At 40.7% G+C, this 19,745-nt stretch overlaps 1 protein-coding gene across 1 annotated transcript in view; it reads right to left on the bottom strand.

Moving 5' to 3' along the window:
* The window catches only part of LOC122543126 (pleckstrin homology domain-containing family A member 2-like), a 106,498-nt gene that overhangs the window by 68,952 nt on the left and 17,801 nt on the right, over positions 1–19,745 (bottom strand). Inside the window, exon 2 of the mRNA XM_043681467.1 lies at positions 15,836–15,999. Within this exon, the coding sequence (XP_043537402.1) occupies positions 15,836–15,988 (153 nt within the window). The 5' untranslated portion in view covers positions 15,989–15,999. The remainder of the gene's footprint in view (positions 1–15,835; positions 16,000–19,745) is intronic.

Raw genomic sequence — 19,745 nt, 5'->3', positions numbered from 1 at the left:
TATCTCCCCACCCTTCAGGCTCTCTGCCTGTATTCCTGATGAAGGGCTTTTGCCTGAAACGTCGATTTTACTGCTCCTCGGATGCTGCCTGAACTGCTGTGTTTTTCCAGCACCACTCTAATCTAGACTCTGGTTTCCAGCATCTGCAGTCATTGTTTTTACCTATGTAAATTAGTCAGTAAATTAGTCATTACCATGAGTGATTTGGTGACGAAAAAAAAAGCTGCTCAATTTTGTGATAACATTTTCAGATATATTTTAAGACGACAAGAGTTGCCAGAGGACTCTAAAGTTTAGATTAGATTCCCTCCAATGTGGAAACAGGCCCTTTGATCCAACCAGTCCACACCGCCCCTCTGAAGAGTAACCCATCCAGACCTATTTCCCTCTGACTAATGCACCTAACAGAACGGGCAATTTAGCATGGCCAATCCACCTGACCTACACATCTTTGGACTGTGGGAGGAAACCAGAGCACCCAGCGGAAACCCACGCAGACACAGGGAGAATGTGCAAACTCCACACAGTCAGTCGCCAGAGGCTGGAATCGAACCTGGAACCCTGGTGATGTGAGGCAGCAGTGCTAACCACTGAGCCATGCAGGAGCAATGACACTACCTCTGGGGCAGGACGCCAGCATTTAAATCCCACTAGATCTAGAGATGTATAATAACTGAAGTGGTGACTAAAAAATATCAAGGCATAAATTGCCAGACTCCGAAGGGACAACTATTGACTTTGTATACCTGCCAATTTCATTCTTGCTGAATTTTTACCATTTATGTTTGGGGAGGCAATGGCCTGGTGGTATTATTGCTAGGACTGTTAATCCAGAGACCCAGATCATTTTCTGGGGACCTGCGTTTGAATCCCGCAAATGCAAATGACGGAATTTGAATTTTAAAATAAGTCTGAAATTAAGAGTCTACTGATGACCATGAATGCATTGCTGATTGATGGGAAAACCTCTCTGGTTCACTAATGTCCTTCCCCGAAGGAAACTGCCATCCTTACCTGGTCCGGCCTACATGTGACTCCAGACCCACATCAACATGGTTGACTCTTAACGCTCTCTGGGCAATTAGGGATGGGCAGGATATATTGCCCGAGCCAGCGATACCCTTAACCCATGAATGGATAAAAAAAAAGCTCCTACAACCCAATCAGATGCCACACCTCAGGCAAAACCAAAACACAGAGGTGTTACCTAAGACATCCACTGAACCTTCTCAAGACCACACTTGAACTATTATCAAGAATCCTGGGCTTCACGTTATGAAAATTATTTTGAGGCAACAATGGAAGGTGCAAATGAAAACGTACTAGAATGACAGCAGAACAGAGGTATTATAATCACCCAGAAGAGATTTAACAAGCTGGGGTTCTTCCCTAACTTTCACTTCGTCTGAATTCTCTCTCGCCCGAAGCTGCTGCACAATGGGTCTTCAACTTTTTGTCCAATATTCCAATATTTTCTACCACCAAAATACAGTCTGTGAGACAGCCCTCCAATTTTGGCACAAACCCTAGATAACAGTGAGGACAACTTTGCAGGGTCGATGAGGCTGGGACTTCAAAACAAAAAGTTGTTTCAATTCACTTGTAGGTTGTGGACTTCACTGGTTGGCCAGCATTTATTGATTATCCCTAGTTGCCTTTGAGAAGGTGGCAATGAGCTGCCTTCTTAAAATGCTGCAGTCCACGTGCAGCAGTTTGACCTGCAATGAAGGGAATTCCAGGATGCTGACCCAGAGATTGTCATTGCTAATGTTGTATCTGCTGCAAAGGTTGATGCCAGGGGTCAGTTCTGGTTCATTCCTTTCTTGAGACTTTTTTTTGCAGATGTATACAACTTTGCTACACTATTTGAGAAGGCAGTTGACAGTCAACCACATCACTATAGTGTCTGGAGTCACAGGTAGGCCAGACTATGTCAGGATGTCAGCTTTCCTTCCCTAAATGACATGAATGAACTCAATGAGATTTTTACAACTATTCCTGGCCATCATTAGATTTTTAAATTTAATTTGAGTTCCACAATCTGCCATGGTGGGATCTGAATCTATGTCCCCAGAACATCACCAAAATTTCTGAAATGCTACTCCAGCAATAATAGCACCATGCCATCACCTCCTCAGCGACAAAACTCTGTGACAGCAGCTTTTTTAAATGTAAAGATGCTGTGAACCATATGCAATCTCACTCACACTCACAACCACTTGCGAGCAGAGCTTGCAAGATCCGGGTCAACGTGAAAGAGTAAATCAAACAAACATTCATTTGTTTTATACTCTTAAGGTATAATTTTGATTAAGCAAGGGCAGCAAAAATACTTCTGTCTGCTGAAAGTGTTGAATTATCTTTGACATAAATGGTTCCAGGACTGTTGGCAGAAGGGGAGGAATTCCTCAGAGTTGTTCAACTGATTAGAAACCACAGTAAAACAGCAAGGCTTGCAGCTGTAACCAGAACAATTACTCATTACCCACAACTGTACTGTAACCCAGAGTAATGTGGAAGTTAATTCCTTGCTCTCTCTGTATGTGTTTGTTTGTGTGAGTGAGTGCAAAAAGTGGAGGAGGTTGCATTTACACTGGATCAAGAGATGATCCTTTCGAAGGTCAGCTGACAGTCTACAATAATGTCCTCGGATAACATCTCTTAACCACTTCCTGAAACACAATGAAGATGGACCTGATGGCATGAGAATCTGTTCAGGAACTATTGTTGAAGCTTTTAAAACAAACCAGCAAGTCTCAGTGAGCTGAAAGGTAAAAATGAAGCCAGTTCTAGGTGCAGCAGCAGACACTTCAAAGCATTAACAGTGAAGGGCTGAGCCTGGGATATGGTGGTTCTGGTTTTTAAATGAGGTCCGCTGCCTGAGATGTTCTCACAAACCCTTCCCTCAGCCCTTTACCCTGATCTTCATTCATTCTGTGCCAGGTGGGCCAGAGTGGAAGTTCTACACTTCTGTAACTTCGGAAGCAGAGTGAAGAGAAAAAAGGGGAAGTATTTGAATGATGGGAACTGAAGCGTAGCAAAACCATCAACTTCCTAAGCTCAATCTTCTTCCAAAACACATGCTGTATCAGACAAAATCGAAGTTTGTTCATGCAGGTTCTCTTGGATCTCATCAGTAACAAGGGCCAGATTTGGGCTGTGCATGCTGAGATAGTTGGGATGGAGCTCATACTGGAGCTCTATTATTGGCTAAACCGCCATGAGTCTATCTTGAGCTCCTGAGAGTGTTTGAGGGCAGGATTGCACTTGTCTGTTTTTACTCTTGGAATAGCCTGCAACCATCTCCTCACCAAGAAATTGTGGTCACTTGCCCAAGAAGCCAGAGGTCAACTTAAAACTATGAAATAAGGGAGGATTTTGAAATTATTAAAATAACGTCAGTGATCAGAGAACAGACCATAAAGCTACTACAGATCTTGAGTTATCAGGATTCTAGGGAGAACACTTCTGCCTGCTAGTCTTTCATTCCACACTTAAATTCATCTCAGCATGAAAATGAAACCAAAACCTGTTCTTAGTTGTTGATATCCAGTACTTTATAAATGAAATAAATCCCACAAATGATCATATTTTTTCACCCTGTTGCCACCCTTTCTCTTCAAATGGATTCTTTGTGGTGATATGCTTTAGACCTATCAGCCCTTTGCCCAACATTGCTGTGTTCCCCGGAGGTAGGCAACTTGAATGCCCATCTAATCGTCTAAGGAGAGGTGTCGGCAGATTACCATTCAGTGTCACCTCCCAGTGGCATTCAAACCATAGTTAGGAGCTCATCGAGTAATAATGTGCCCACATCAGATGCCACTGTGGTACTCCACAGAAACTTCAGCAAAATACAGAAACTAAAAGCATATGTGTCTGTAGGTTTTCCCCACCCCCTCTCTTGCATTCCTCAAAGAAATTTCTTGTCACCACGTGATCCATATATGGTAATACAGACATTATGTTACACTTACTGGAACAGTAATTCAGAAGTCCAGAACAATGTTAATAAGCTGACCACGGTGTATTAAAAAAAGGAATTGAAATCTTGTAAAAGTTATTAATTAAAAAGTGAAGCCTTCAGATATATTTAAAACCCAGCCTGTTCAGAGAAAGGAGTCTGCTGATGTATATATCTAATTCCTCATCTACATTCTTTACACTCAACTGCCCTCTGAAGTTGATGAGTGAGGTATCTACTGGCTAAAATAGCAGACAGGGCAGTGGGGGAATGGACATCAAATCTTGGCTTTGCCTGTGATGCTCAAATCCCAAATGTCAATAGAGACATTTCAGCTCAGTCCAATGTGCAGATTGCAGGAAAAAAAAATGGAATCCTAATTCTTGAGAGGAGAAGGAGTTATGTTTCAGACTGTGTCAAAGTCAGTCCTAATTCAGAAACCCCGAACAGACCAGGGCAACCAAAACAAAAAAAAACAATCAAGTCTCCATCGGTCAGAAGGTTTTGAGTGACTTTTGGGATGTGAACCCAGTGGTGTTGATTGTGAGATAGGTGTGTGCCATGTAAGGAGAAAGGCAGCTTTGCTCACAAGATGTTTGAGAATTGCTAGAACAGGTAGTTTCCAACTGTGAACAACACTTGGACTTAAGCCAAGGTTCAGGGAGTTTATCATATTATTATTTAGTTTCACTTGTTAAGAATGCTGGCAGATATTGAAATCAATCTCATTTGCATCTCCTATATTTCAACATGGTCCGTTCAAGTGAGTCATCCCTGAAAAAAAGTGCTCACCTGACACTTATTAATTCTTTTCATTTCAACTTGCAGTTTCATAAAGGCACAGGGAAAATTTCTTTGCTGCTGCTAGGAATGTCAGTTTATAAAATTAATTCTTCAGTGTTCATAGATATGTACTTGCCAGCAGATATCTGATTTTTAATTGTGATTGTAGCTAAAACAAACAGATTTGAAACAGATTAAGTACTGAGCACCATTCATAATCACAACAGGACAGGAGACTGGCCCATTGAAACAACAGTGTCACTGTAATATCAGTGACCCAAACTTTTGTGAAAAATATTCCCCCAAAAACTCCAGAAACAGATTGTGCTGTTTGCTTAGTGAATACATTTAGTGATGCCTCCCTTTCTTGTGCTGAAATTTAGCCCTTTTTGGTTTGAGTGTGCTGATTTATGTTAGTCTGTTGTCACTAAGGGTCTGAATGCCTCTGGCACCTTGTCCACCTTCACCTGTTGGATCTCAAAGAAATCAATGGGGGTCAGCTACCTGAGCAAAAGAGAAGTCACCACCATTCTTGGTCCCTGACCTCATCTAATAGATACCGAGTACAAAATTTCCAAAAGGGGTCGAGGACAGTGATTAGGATTGGTATCATCAACCATTTCATTCCTCCTGGCATGGCTACAGAGGAGATAAGCTAATACAAGGTCACACCCACGTTCAAAGGCCTATACTGTACTGAGCCTATAATACCCAAAGCACCTGTGCTTGGATACAAGCGTTTTTCTTCTAACAGTAATTTGTCAGAAAACTATGGTGGCCTGTCTGCATGTTCAGCACTTCAAAGCTGAAATCCTGAACAGCGAGCAGATTAAAAAAAAGAGAGGATACACCAAAGAGCTTTGATCACATGAGATTTCACTTTCCTACGTAGGATGTGCTTGCAAACTGATTGTGATTGTGAGTACTATAATTATCTATTGCAGTGGTTGAGTTGGTGTTTGAATAAGAGAGGCTTTTAGTTACTTACAAAACACGTTTCATTGAGCAGCCATTTGTTACACACCAAAAATGTTTCTCTCCAGTTCTGAGGCAGTCAAATACAATTGGTGCTTTGATAGCAAGCATGTTGTGGGATGTGTAAAAAAATAGCAACAGGAATTTTATCTCCTGACCTAACATTATTTTAGAAAACTCACATGGTCTCTGGATGTAAAACAATGAAACTGGTAGGTCTGTTAAACTCCAATCGTGTAGGTTTCAAATATCAAACCAGAGAGAAGATTTACTGATGAGATGATATTCTGATTTTAAAATCAGTGGCAGATAAACTAAGACACTGAAATACCAGTCACTCTCATAATATTAGAAAGATATCAGCCAATTTGCTAACAGAATTCCTCAACAAGCAGCAATAAGATAACTGGCTGTGCACCTTGCCTTTTACAGAGTTCACCTTTAAGGAGTGTTCACCGTGTCATTCATGAGAAGTTAATTGTGCCAACAGAACCTCTGGACTGAGTTGCTGCAACTCATTGTCAACAATCCATTCTCAGTGAGTAAATGGTTACTTGAAGAGTCAACGAATTATACACATCAACAATATGCCACGTTCAATCGTGAGTTTGTGTGCTTGCGAGCACGTCTGTGTATGGGTACACTAGTGTATCAATGTTTGCGACTGTGTGTTTGTGATATAGTGTCTGTGACTATTTCACTGTAAATTTGCCATTAACATGAAAAGCAGTGCTAAATCTATCTTGGTGACCTGTGTTACATTGCTCCCAGTTTTCTTTCCTGCTGCCAGTTTTAAATATCGTGCCATTTCCTTTTGCCTATTTTGCAACACCATTTAAGGTGAATTTCTATCATGTAAGCTGATGTGGATTTTGTTGTCATGTCTTATCGAGCCAATAGCTGTATCCACAGTCACCAGCTCAAATTAGTAATAAGCAGTTCAGAAAGACACTAAGGAGTTCTGGAAATGTTCTATACCTTCAGAAGTGGATGGCAGGTGAGATGGAGGAAGGCATAGCAACACGAGAAACAACTTATAAAACTCTGGACCCCAATGTATTTTTCAATAACAGACACTCAGATCCACTTGGAAGTTACGATTACAAATCTACATGTTGAAAATACTACAGTTCACTGTTGGGCAAGACGGGAGGATGCAGTAATAATCCAATTTCACAAGTCTCAACACACTGACTTAATAAATGACTGTACTCAGCACAGAACCTCGCACAAAGAGTTCTCTAATCAGAAAGTCTGACATGGAGTTGACACAGCCCCAGTGTGACTCTGTCCATTTTTGTTTTGATGTGGGTGTCACTAGCTGGCCAGCATTTATTGCTCATCCCTAGCTGCCCCTGAACTGTGAGCCATCTTGGAGGGCAGTTGAGAGTTCGCCACACTGCCTTGGGTCTGGAGTTACATGAAGACCAGACCAGGTGAGGATGACATATTTCATTTCCTAAAAGGATATTAGTGAATCAGATGGGTTTTACAACAATCGGCAATGGAGTCACAGTCACTGTTAGACTCTCAAATCTGGATTCTTAATTCTGGTAATTTTTTAAAAATTGAAATCACCACTACCTGCCATGATAGGACTTTAACCCAGATCTCTGGGACAAGCTGAGTTTCTGCATTAATAATTCAGCAATAATACCACTCGGCCAACACCGGTATCAAACTGGGAGTAAGTTCAAATAGGAATGAATCAAAAGACTTATATTTATAATGCACCTCACAAGACATTGGCTTTTACAGCCAATAAAATATTTCTTGAAGTATGTCATTGTTGTAATGTAAGAAATATGGCAGCCAGAATGTGGCACAGAAAGATCCTAAAAGCAGCTAATGTGTTCAGAAAATTAAATAATCTGTTTTGTTGAACATGACACTATGGATAACTGTTTTGGTCTTAATCATAATACCATGGAATTCCTGACATGTCTTACGAGTGTAGACAATTTAGGATCTTCAGTTTAAGATCTCATCCAAAAGTCAGCAGTGCCAGCACTCCTTTCGTGTCAACTAGACTTTTGTATTCAAGTCTCAGCAGTGAGGATTAAATCCAAATATTTCTGATTGAAAAGCAACAGAGCTAGCTGCACAGTGAACATATAGAAGACAAAAATCTGATTCTAGTTTTCTGATGGACCGTCACCCCAGAAAATGAAAGATTCCAATGTTACACTGATCAGCACAATTTGAAACTCATCTTGTATACTCCTCTTTATGTTTATCACTCACCCTTTTCCCAACTGAGATTGGGGCTGAACAGTGACATTTCACAATCAGATGCAGCACTCGCGAGTGACTGTCAGTGAATTGTCACCACTCATTCTCCTATTCATACAAACTGCAGCAAGAATCCTAATTTATAAACCTCTCTCCAAAACTAATCGTCTTTGGAACCAATGTATTACCGACCAAAGGTTAATTTACCAGAGGTAGAGCGCTTGCACTGAAAGCGCAACATCTTCTTGCTATCTTAAAGTGTTCCACAGCCAGTGCAGTAAATGTTGCTGTAAGATATTGCCAGCACTGAATTGGTGCAGAGAAAGATCCCACCTCAAGAAAACAAAGTAAGCGATTGGCTTTAGTGTTTTGTTATCCATATTTTTTAAATGGTAATTTAAAATGTAAAGTTGAATATTATGATTAAACCTCACCATGCTTATTTAGGTATCACATCACAGCTCCATCATCCCTGCCACTGAAGACAATTGGACAATCTCAATGACAATTGCCCAGAATGGCTTGGACAGATAACGTGATTCCTTTATTCAAACTCAGCTACAATTCTCAAACCTTTTATTTAACAGTTTGAGTCTACCACTTATCTTCTAACTCGCACCAAGTAACTTTCACCCTTCACATGGCACTCACCAACCTATATCGCCTCCTGGTCAGGCAACACCTTCATTTGAACATGCTTATCCTTGTTTTCGAATCCACCGAGGGCTCAACCTTCCTTTACCCCGTGATCTCCTCCAGTCCTGCAACCCCACAATAGCCATACTCCTCTAAATTTTGGCCTGACTTTAACTGTTGCACTTTGACACCAGCCTCAAAACTATTTCTTTAAACCAACCTCTGACTAGGTTCCTCAGTATCTCTTTCATACGGTTTGGTGTCCAGGTTATGTGTGAACTTCCTCAGAACATTTAACTTCATTCAAACTGCTATACAAATACGAGTTGTTGTAGCATGATGGAATCACCATGATGGCTGCAACTGTTCATGTGACACGACAGCTGCCACGTCTCTCAGGTTAACCAGGAATGAAACAATAAACTGGGTTTTGCCAGCAGTACCTGTATTCCGAGCACCATTAAAAATATCTTGTATCTTTCCAAGGGTGTGCACACTTGAAATCTAAGATCAGGTTGTTGCCCAATAACTCAGTGCTGTTAAACAGAAATTGCTGACTAGCTGGAGTCGTGTCACCATTGCAATCAAACAAACTCACGTTAATGGGAAATACTTTCAGATTCAATCACACAATACATGTAATGAAATTCCTTCTGGTCCAGTGCCAGTGTCTGTTTTTCACTGTTCATTTACTGATCACAAACAGAAATTGACCACATCCAGATTCTGAAGTGACCAGATATGGCCAACACCTAGACAGGTCTGCAACTTAATTTCAGATGCAATCTCAGCTTGGACACAATCCTGCGTCTTCAGTGTTGGCTTGGGGATATGTTACTGAATGCCTTATTATTTATTGTGGTTTGCAGTATTGGTCGACAATTGGTTTTGTTTATCCAAAATGAAGGGAGAAGTGTAATATTCTCGCCTTACACTGCGTAGTCAGCTGCCTTCATACAATAGCTTTCTGCATATAAGGTATTTTCCTCTGAGTACACTGAAAATTTGGAGCACTTTGATCGCCATAACTGTTTACTGGTGTGGACCAAACCTTTGTTTCTATGAAAAGAAAATAGTTTGGTCCTTCTAAAGGAAAGTTTCCTCTATTCACAGACAGCTGGTAAGCAGTAGCAGACATGGCATTTTGTCAAACAATTCCAGAATCTGAACTTTGAAGGAAAGCCTGTCTGGTTGAGATTTCTCAATCCTTTCTCAGTTTGAAAACTTTCCCATGGATGTTCTTTCCCTGGAAACTTTTATACCTAAAGTATTTCTCAAGCTCCCTTCAGAAAAGGACTGGGTGCAACATTCAAGCTGGCACCAAACAATTATTTTAAAAACTGATGACATAATTTTATGGCATTTATACTCTCTGCTTTTATTTGTAAAGCCCAGACACTTGCATGTCTTTTTAACAGCCCTCTAAAGTTCACAAAGATTTGTGCATGTGCACTCACAAATATTTTGGTTCCTGCATCCCCCCACTTTCAAAGTGCACAATTAGCTGAATATTGCCAGTCCTCATGAATTACTTCACACTTCCCAATGTTGAATTTCAACAGCCATTTCATCATTCTGTCCATGTTGTCCTCTTTATTTTCTGTACGCTGAGTATCCTATTTGTAAAATATGAACTGTGCCGACTGTATCCAAATTAAGCTTTCATAGTCATTCTTGGGGTACATGACTGCATATTTCCCTCCAATTATTAAAACAATTATTAAAGACTACGCTTTGCTTTCTGCCACTTCAGCAATTTTATACTACACAGTCATCTGTTTCCCATTGTGTTTAACTTGGCAACAAGTCTCTTTTAATGTAACACTAACAATTCCTTTTCAAAGTTTATTCAGACAAGAACACCACCACCCACATCAACCTTCTCCACTAACTTGTTGAAGACCTCAATCAAGTTAGTTGGACATGATTCTCTTCTCACAATTGCGTACTACCTTTCATTTATTACACCATAATTTTTCAAATGCCAAATCATTTTCTCCCTATTTCCTCAAAAAGTTTTCGCAACTCACATCAGGCCGAGTGGCCGAGAATTGCAGGTTTCACACCTCTCTCAAAAAGGAACAGGGAAGTGAAATTTGCAATCCTCAAGTCATGTAGCGCTGAAAGCTGAATTGGCCTGTCATGGCCACAACATCCAGGATTACCACCCTTGCTTCAGCAAATAAATTAAAAAAAGACAAATCATCCTAACTGACCAGAGAATTGTTCCAATGCATGGGATGGCCCTTCAGCCCAGGGTGTTTGTACAGGTTCGCTTAATTAGCATGATAACTTAGTGCCACACTCCTGCCATTCCCCCTTAAGCTTGTACATTGCTCATATTAAAATTATATTATCTATTGCCCCTTTGAATGCTTCAAATGAACTTGGTCCCACCGCACTTCCACGCAGTGTATTCTGGATGCTAATGGCTCACTGAGTGAAAAAGTTCTCTTCTTCAACAGGATGTGCTTCTTTCATGAATAACTTTGGACATTTCCCCCTTGTTCTCAAATTTTCCATTTATCCGCTACCCATCTTTTTTACTGTTATTAGTAGCATCCTCTTGTTTGAAGATACTATTGCTCATTTAACAACACAGCCTGTCCTTTGCTTCCACTAAAAGGTGCTTATAGTTCCCTTTCTTCCCTACATTTCCTTTAACTACACATTTTAATAATTACATGTTTATGAAAAGGCTTCAGTGTTCCTTTATTTGTTACCATATTCTATTTGGCCTCTCTATTTTCTTTAGTTTCTATATTCTTCATTGCAACTGATTATCATTCCCATTTCTGGATTTCGTTGTAATCAGTACACCCTCATACATCTAGGGAATTCTAACTTTGGATGCCCTTCCTTTCTCCCTTTGTGGGAATGTATCTCTGCAAAGGCCTCCCTGTGTTGGTTTACCTGTCAAGACATTGGGCCACGTTCCTTCTCCATTCACTGAAATTAATCCTCATCCAGTTCAGTGCGTTCACATTTCAATTTTCCCTGTCCTTTCCCACAGTTATGCAAAATGGACTGATGTTGTGATTGCTCCCCAGCAATTTTCCATTGAAAAAGAGATTTCGTCCCCTGGTATGCCCCCTTCTCTTCTGGGCTGGGAACACACTGATCAAAAAAATGTTCCTGCCCAAATTTTAGGAACTCCCCATAATTGCATTAATATTTTGGTGGTCTGCAGCTTACAGCTAACCATGTTAGAACACCTGTCTTGTTCATCAATTTGAACCAATAAGATTCTGACTTTGAACTCTCAAGTACATACCCCATTCTCATGCTATCTAATGGATTTTATGAACACTTTTTCCCTCCTTTCATTTCTATTTTATCTGAATATATTGTAACAAGGAATATTAAGCAACTTTTCATCCTCTTGTTGGAGCCATCTCTTCAAAACTGTATTTTTTATGTTGTATTGTATTATTATTCCATGTGGCTACTTGCACATGTATCACATGAACCTTGTATACTCTGCATTTAGACACAAGCATTCTCAATTTAGTCTGCAGTTTTGCGGCTTTCTCTATCTTCCTCACTTTCTTGTTTTGACTTGACATCCATGTCGAAAAAAAAGTTATCCAGAGCCTTGACTTAAATTGGACAAAACCCATTGAGTACAGGAGTTGGGCGGTCATGTTGCAGCTATACAGGACATTGGTTAGGTCACTGTTGGAATATTGTGTGCAATCTGGTCTCCTTCCTATCGGAATGATGTTGTGAAACTTGAAAGAGTTCAGAAAAGTTTTACAAGGATGTTGTCAGGTTTGGAGGATTTGAGCTAAAGGGAGAGGTTGAATAGGCTGGGGCTGTTTTCCCTGGAGCGCGGAGGCTGAGTGGTGACCTCATGGAGGATTATAAAATCATGAGGGGCATGGATAGGATAAATAGACAAAGTCTTTTCCCTGGGGTGAGGGAGTCCAAGAGTAAAGGGCATAGGTTTAGGGTGAGAGGGGAAAGATATAAGAGGGACCAAAGGGGCAACTTTTTCAGGCAGAGGGTGGTACATACATGGAATGAGCTGCCAGATGAAGTGGTGGAGGCTGGTACAACTGCAACATTTAAAAGGCATCTGGATGGGTATATGAATAGGAAGGGTTTGGAGGGATGTAGGCCAGGTGCTGACAGGTGGGACGACATTAGGTTGGGATATCTGGTCGGCGTGGACAAGTTGGACCAAAGGGTCTGTTTCTGTGCTGTACACATGATGACTCTAAGTTCTTAACAAAAACAGAAATTGCTGGAAAAGCTCAGCAGGTCGGCAGTATCTGTGAAGAGAAATCAGAGTTAACATTTCAGGGTCCAGTCACCCTTCCTCAGAACAGGAAGGGTCACTGGACTTGAAACTTTATTTCTGATTTCTCTTCACAGATGCTGTCTGACCTGTTGAGCTTTTCCAGCAATTTCTGTTTTTGTTTTTGACTTACAGCATCAACAGTTCTTTTGGTTTACCCTTCAGAACATATTCTTCCATGTTTGAGAAGGGTTACTGGACCCACAACATAAACTCTGCTTTCTCTCCACAGATGCCATCAAATGTGCTGAGTTTTCCCAACAATTTCTGTTTCTATTTCTGATTTCCAGCACCCACAGTTCTTTGGTTCTTTCTCTTAAGTCAAGTTGTTGTTAGGGAGGTGTAATCTTCAGGAGGTTGGTCGGGTGGAGGTGAAGTGAAATGATGAAAAAAAGGTAAGATACATTGTGGCACAGATACTGATATTACTGTGAGATAAAGATAACCTTAAAAAAAAGTCAGATGAGCTGCAACTGTGTCTACTAACATATCAGTGGCAAACGAAAGACTTGTCAGACAAGGCTCTGACCACACAAACTTGGCTTCTGTTCTAGTCTTGTTATTGATTTTTGCACAGCTTAATTTAAATGAGGAGGTAGTGGTGGAGACCTTTCTGGTGTGACAATCCCCGAGCTTTCCAGACAATTTAAATTTAGAAATGGGTCATGTTTCTTAACCAGCACTGGACTTGTCTGGACCACTTATGACTAAGTCTGAGGTGTTACTTCTGAATATTCATGTATTTTTGGGACTTTTCAGCTCAATCAAAAACACACACTGTAAACACAGAAACTTCTGAACAAAAATGTCAAAACTGAAGCTGCAAAGAAAATAACAAATCACAAGTGAACAAAATAAGAGATTTTATTGTTGGAATTTGTCCAAACCAAGAGAAGCAATATCAAGGTTAATATTTCTGATCAATGGTCTTTCATCAAAATGGTTGAGATGAAAATTCACAGACCTGAAACATGATCTTTCTTTTGCTCCACACAAGCCAGAAAACCTGCTGAGCTTTGTAACTTTACTTTCAGATTTCCAGCATCTGCAGTATTTTGCTTTTGTATGAGGGATACAAGTTCCAGGCAAAAGGAGAGTTTATCCTTTTTTGTATCTTGCCTTGGTCAAGTGCAGGGTTATAGATGTTTCCCCTCTTCTCAAGGGTATGCTTATATCAAGCAGCAGAAAATCAAACCTGTGTGACATTGTCTGCATCACGATTTGGAGATGCCGGTGTTGGGACTGGAGTGTACAAAGTTAAAAATCACACAACAGCAGGTTATAGTCGAACAGGTTTAATTGGAAGCACACTAGCTTTCGGAGCATCACTCCTTCATCAGGTGATAGTGGAGGGCTCAATCCTAACACACAGAATTTATAGCAAAAATTTACAGTGTGATGTAACTGAAATTATACATTGAAAAATTGATTGTCTGTTAAGTCTTTCATCTGTTTGAATACCATGACAGTTTCACTTCTTTTATGTGTAAATTACAAAACTTTTTTTTTTAAAAAAGGTGCATTCTCAGGTTAGCTATTAACAATGGGTGATAGCTAGACCATATGTTGAAGGTAAAAGAGAAAATGCTGGAAAATCTCAATGTCTGGCAGCATCTGTAAGGAGATGTTTCGAGTCTAACTGACCCTTTGTCAAAGCTAAAAAAATGGGAGAAATAGGGGAGGTATTTATACGAGGCTGAGAGAAGGTGAGTCATGGCTTCAGAAGCAAAGGTGGCAATAAAGGGGTGATAATGATAGTGCATAGAGAGATTATAGGAAGACTAGGAGCTGTGAATGACCAAAGCTTAAACCGGTGCTGTGAGACAAAATAAATGGGGGATGGGGGGGGATGGGTGAAGCAGAGGCAAAATGGAAAACAGGGGAGAAGAGTAGCAAAAGGGGAAGAGGAGAGGAAAAAAGGTGATGAGAGAGTGGAGAGTGAGAGAAAGAGAGACAAAGAAATAAGAGGTACAGAACAGTGAAAAAAAAAAATTAAATAAAGATAAATGAAATTAAATTTTGGAGCAGAATGAAAACAGTGGAGTCGAGATGGGATAATCATCTGAAGTTGTTGAATTCAATGTTGAGACTGGCAGGCTGCAACGTGCCTAGTCGGAAGAGGAGATGCTGTTCCTACAGTTTGTGTTGAGCTTCACTGGAACATTGCAGCAGGCAAGGACAGACATGTGGGCATGGGAGCAGGATCGTGTGTTGAAGTGGCAAGCCACAGGAAAGATCCGGGACTGTCATTATCACCCCTTTATTGCTACCTTTGCTTCTGGAGCCATGACTCACCTTCTCTTTCCCTTTGAGTGCCCTGGAATATACAGTTAAAAGATTATTCACCTGAGGTTTTGGCAGTCTGAGAAGACAGTATGAGCTTCACATCAGTGCCAGGTGTCTCAGAAGAGAAATTCGAAAATAATTCTTTATGCAAAATACTGCAAGTGTGAAAACATGCCACAAAATCCACTTAATGCTTGCTACATGAGTTCAAGATACAGATCAACCATGATTTCACTGGATGGTAGAACTAGCTTGGGGAAGCTGAATAGCCAACTCAGGTCCCAGTCATCAAAAGAGGAACTGATCCTTGTCTCAATCATTTCTCATAGGAAAACTCCAAAATGCTGGCATGCATTAAGGTTTCATCTGATCCTTCCCCTCACTCTCTGTGTCTCAGTTTTAAATGAGTCTGATGAATAATGAAGGAGCAAAAGGCATTGTTATTGTTCCCTCCAAGGTATGGGAGTAGGTGGGAACTTATAAAGCATTACGCCGCAGTACAGACCCTTCGGCCTTCGATATGACACTTGGAGGAGACTGTCAGGTAAAGAAGCCGAGGCCAATGTAAATCATGTATTCAAAATTCTGACACTCTGGATGTACTGCAGCCCTATGAATAAAAGGGTTTAGCACAAACAATAGTGTAACAAAAAACAAACCTGTGGGTTGTCCATGTACCACAATAGCGCATTGTCCGAAGTGTCCAATATAAAATACCGCCTCAAGAATTTCCCAGTGCCTTCGATTTCTTCAATGTCTAGGAACCCACAAACACGACTGTGTCGATCCACATATGGCATTTCTATTCTCATTAATCATCACACTGAGGAAGAAACAATACCAGATGATAAATGTCAATCATTGTTTCAATTGATCTGAATGATAGTCAATGATTTATATGAACAATGCTGTTAAAACAAAATAAACCATACCATTTGACAAACAGTTCTTTCCAATGGTGCATCATAACCAAGTTTTAAATGTTTCATATGAAAGAAGCTAACATGAAGTGGACACAGTTGAAAGTTATTAGAAGAATTATGGTTTGGAGGTTTGCTTTGTTGAATACTTTCTGCTAATGACTTAGTTATGATGAACAACAACACTACTCAGTTCTGCCCTTTCAATTTCTTTCCATTTAACACTCCGATGCCCTGTGACTACTGCCCAATGTTACAGTTACTCTCTCAATACATTTTCACTCTGTGATCACAATTGGCTTCATTGAGCCAAACTGAACAGCTCAACAATGGATCAGAAAGCACATGGATGAACTTGTAAATGTGTGTGTTCTGGTAATAGTAACATGCATGCCACCAATCCCCCCACACCTCTCCTGCAGCATCATAACAACAAGGAAAGTGATTTGTCCACCCATGCCCTTACTGAGCAACCCTCGAAGTTGTGTCGTGTGGGCTTTTGGCCAGTTAAAATGAAGCAGCTGGAGGTTGAGTGAGGAGTTGCTCCTTGTTGAGACTTTCTGACCTTACCCCTGTCCTGTCCAACTCTACCTCACTATTACCGTCTCTCACCCTCACTGGGGCCTGTCAGACTAATACCAGTTTGAGATCTCAGGCATGACTAAAGGCCAGATAAATGAGCATAGTGCTACTTTCTTGGGCCTACCTGCAATATCAGCAGTGGCCACCATTCCTGTTGGCACCACAGTGTGCAGCACATATGGATTACGATTGGTCAGCTGCTTGCAACCCTTGAGTTAGCAGCCCTTGCTGGAGATGGATGGAAGTCCCACCTCATACTAACTTGAGAGTCAAGTCATAGAGGTCTAAGCAAAGAAAGAGACCCATCAGCCCAACAAGTCTGTTCTTCTCAAAAACTAGAACTGAAATATTTTCTATTTCCCAGCACTTGGCCCACAGCTTTGGCTTTCCTGAAGAAGGGCTCATGCCCGAAACGTCGAGTCTCCTGTCCTTGGATGCTGCCTGACCTGCTGCGCTTTTCCAGCAACACATTTTCAGTAAAGACCTTAAATGCTAATTAAGGTATGTGCCTATCTTAAGAAATAAAGGTTGGTACATCCACAAAAAGTTTTTTTAAAAATGTCTTTTATTTACCTTGTCTGTGAAAATCATAAACTTGTTCAGCATCAGGAAAATTTTGTTATCCAAACTCAAAACAAAAACAGAAATTGCTGGAAAATCTCAGCAGGTCTGAAGAAGGATCACTGGACCTGAAGTGTAAATCTCTGATTTTTCTCCAAAGATGCTGTCAGACTTGCTGAGATTTTCCAGCAATTTCTGTTTCTGTTTCAGATTTCCAGCATCCACACTTCTTTCAGTTTTTAATCCAAACTCATCCACATTTTAACTCTGTACATTTGTAGGAGTTTGGAATGAGTTAAAACTGGTACAATGAGTCAAAGTCTCCTATTGCGATCTGCCCAGTGTTTTATGCAAAGTGGCCAAACCACGTTATCTTTACGACTTATCAGCTGGCTGGCTACTCAGACTTTCACACTTTAGGTTTGGAATTCAGATCAATGAGAATGAAAGCATCTTATCATTAACCTTGATGACTTGGATTTGGGAGGAGGAGGAGGTTCGCAAAGAATGGGCTGTTCCTGAATGGGCTTTATTCGAAGTATAGTTGCGGGGTAAGGATGGGATCAGGCTGAAATGTGCACAGTTAGCTATCTGTGCTGCTTGAGTGAGATACCTGTGACTGGATAAAACACCCAGAGGAGAGAAAAACCACACAACAGAAAAGGAAGCTATTCAGCCTATTGTGTTTGCATCAACTCTTTAAAAGATTCATCAAATTAGTCCCACATCCTTGCTCTTCCCTATAGCCTTGCAACTTGTTTATTTTCCAAGAGAAGGTAGAAATGTTGTACTGTGACTGTAAATTGTTTAGCTTGCAAGGCAGCACCAAGCCAACGCACTCTCTGTTTCCACTCCATATCTGGGCCAGACCAAACAAGCTTACTGTTTGGACCACAGCAGCTGTGCTGACTTCATCCAATCAGTGTAGAAAGTGCTTGCTGTGAAACAAACGTTCCCCTAGTAACCATCATGCCACCTAACAAACAAATTTCAAAGGGCTCTGTATTTCCCAGCCAGAGCAACAGCACACAACCAATTTCCATTTTTGATTTTGCCATCCTTTCAATGAGGATAGCCTCATTGCATTGCTGCAACTTCAATGTGAACCTATTTATTTTAAATGGGTGAAATAATGTTGATTGGGAAACTTGTACCGGTGTCTTTACTATGATAAATGCACTCACCAAACCATATCATGTTAATTTGTGGTGTGTCATTAATTCAATTAGTTAATTGATTAATGTAATGTTGCATTGAACAGTAATTTGTTCAATGCAGTCCATTTGGCCAAAATGTGATCAATAGTATTCCAGTCAATGTCATTGACTTCAAAATTGTTGGTTTGTTGGAAGAAGCAAGTATTTACATTCATAAAACAGTTTATTACATTTTAGTAGCTTCATTAACTGCATTACTCTGAAGTAGGATAACAGGGGTTAAATAAGCAAACGCCACAGCCAATACATGCACAAGGTTTCAAACAGAGCAAATGAGATAAACAGTTGCTCAGTCTGTTTCTTGTGATGTTAGTTTAAGAACAAAGGACATGAGGACAACACTCTGCACTTCTCAGGATTAATGCTAAGGGATCACTTTTGTGCTAACAAGGCCTTGATTTAATGTCTGATATGAAAACCAAAACCTCCAAATGTGCAGAACTCCCTCAGCACTGTGCTGAAGAGTCAGCAAGATGATATGCTCACGTGTGCAATGGAGCTTGAACCTCGAACTGCACAGCTATGTAAATGGGCAGTGACATCTTGGATTTTCCAAGGTTTTCACCAAGTTACTTCCATCATCCAATGAAATTAAAACCAATAAGACTAAGATTGGGTCGCCACTATGAAAAGTTCATTCGCTCCATCCGTTAATGGTGACTCGTAAAGATTTTATTAGTCTGACAGTTCACAGCCTTCAGATTTTTTCGTAAAATGTCCTCATCCCAGAAGATAGTGAAGTGAACTTGTAGCAAACCTAGCTTTTCTTCAGGATGTTGTGGCTGTACAGGACATTGGTTAGGCCACTGTTGGAATATTGCGTGCAATTCTGGTCTCCTTCCTATCGGAAAGATGTTGTGAAACTTGAAAGGATTCAGAAAAGATTTACAAGGATGTTGCCAGGATTGGAGGATTTGAGCTATAGGGAGAGGCTGAACAGCCTGGGGCTGTTTTCCCTGGAGTGTTGGAGGCTGAGGGGAGATTTACAAAATTATGAGGGACATGGATAGGATAAATAGGCAAAGTCTTTTCCCTGGGGTTGAGGAGTCCAGAACTAGAGGGCAGAAGTTTAGGGTGAGAGGGGAAAGATATAATAGAGACCTAAGGGGCAACGTTTTCACGCAGAGGATGAGATGTGTATGGAATGAGCTGCCAGAGGAAGTGGTGGAGGCTGGTACAATTACAACATTTAAAAGGCATCTAGATGGATATGTGAAGAGGAAGGGTTTGGAGGTATATGGGCTGGGTGCTGGCAGGTGGAACTAGATTGGGTTGGGATATCTGGTCAG

Source organism: Chiloscyllium plagiosum, chromosome 42 (assembly GCF_004010195.1).
Source record: "Chiloscyllium plagiosum isolate BGI_BamShark_2017 chromosome 42, ASM401019v2, whole genome shotgun sequence".
Taxonomy (NCBI): domain Eukaryota; kingdom Metazoa; phylum Chordata; class Chondrichthyes; order Orectolobiformes; family Hemiscylliidae; genus Chiloscyllium; species Chiloscyllium plagiosum.
This window is presented reverse-complemented; position numbering and strand designations above follow the sequence as displayed.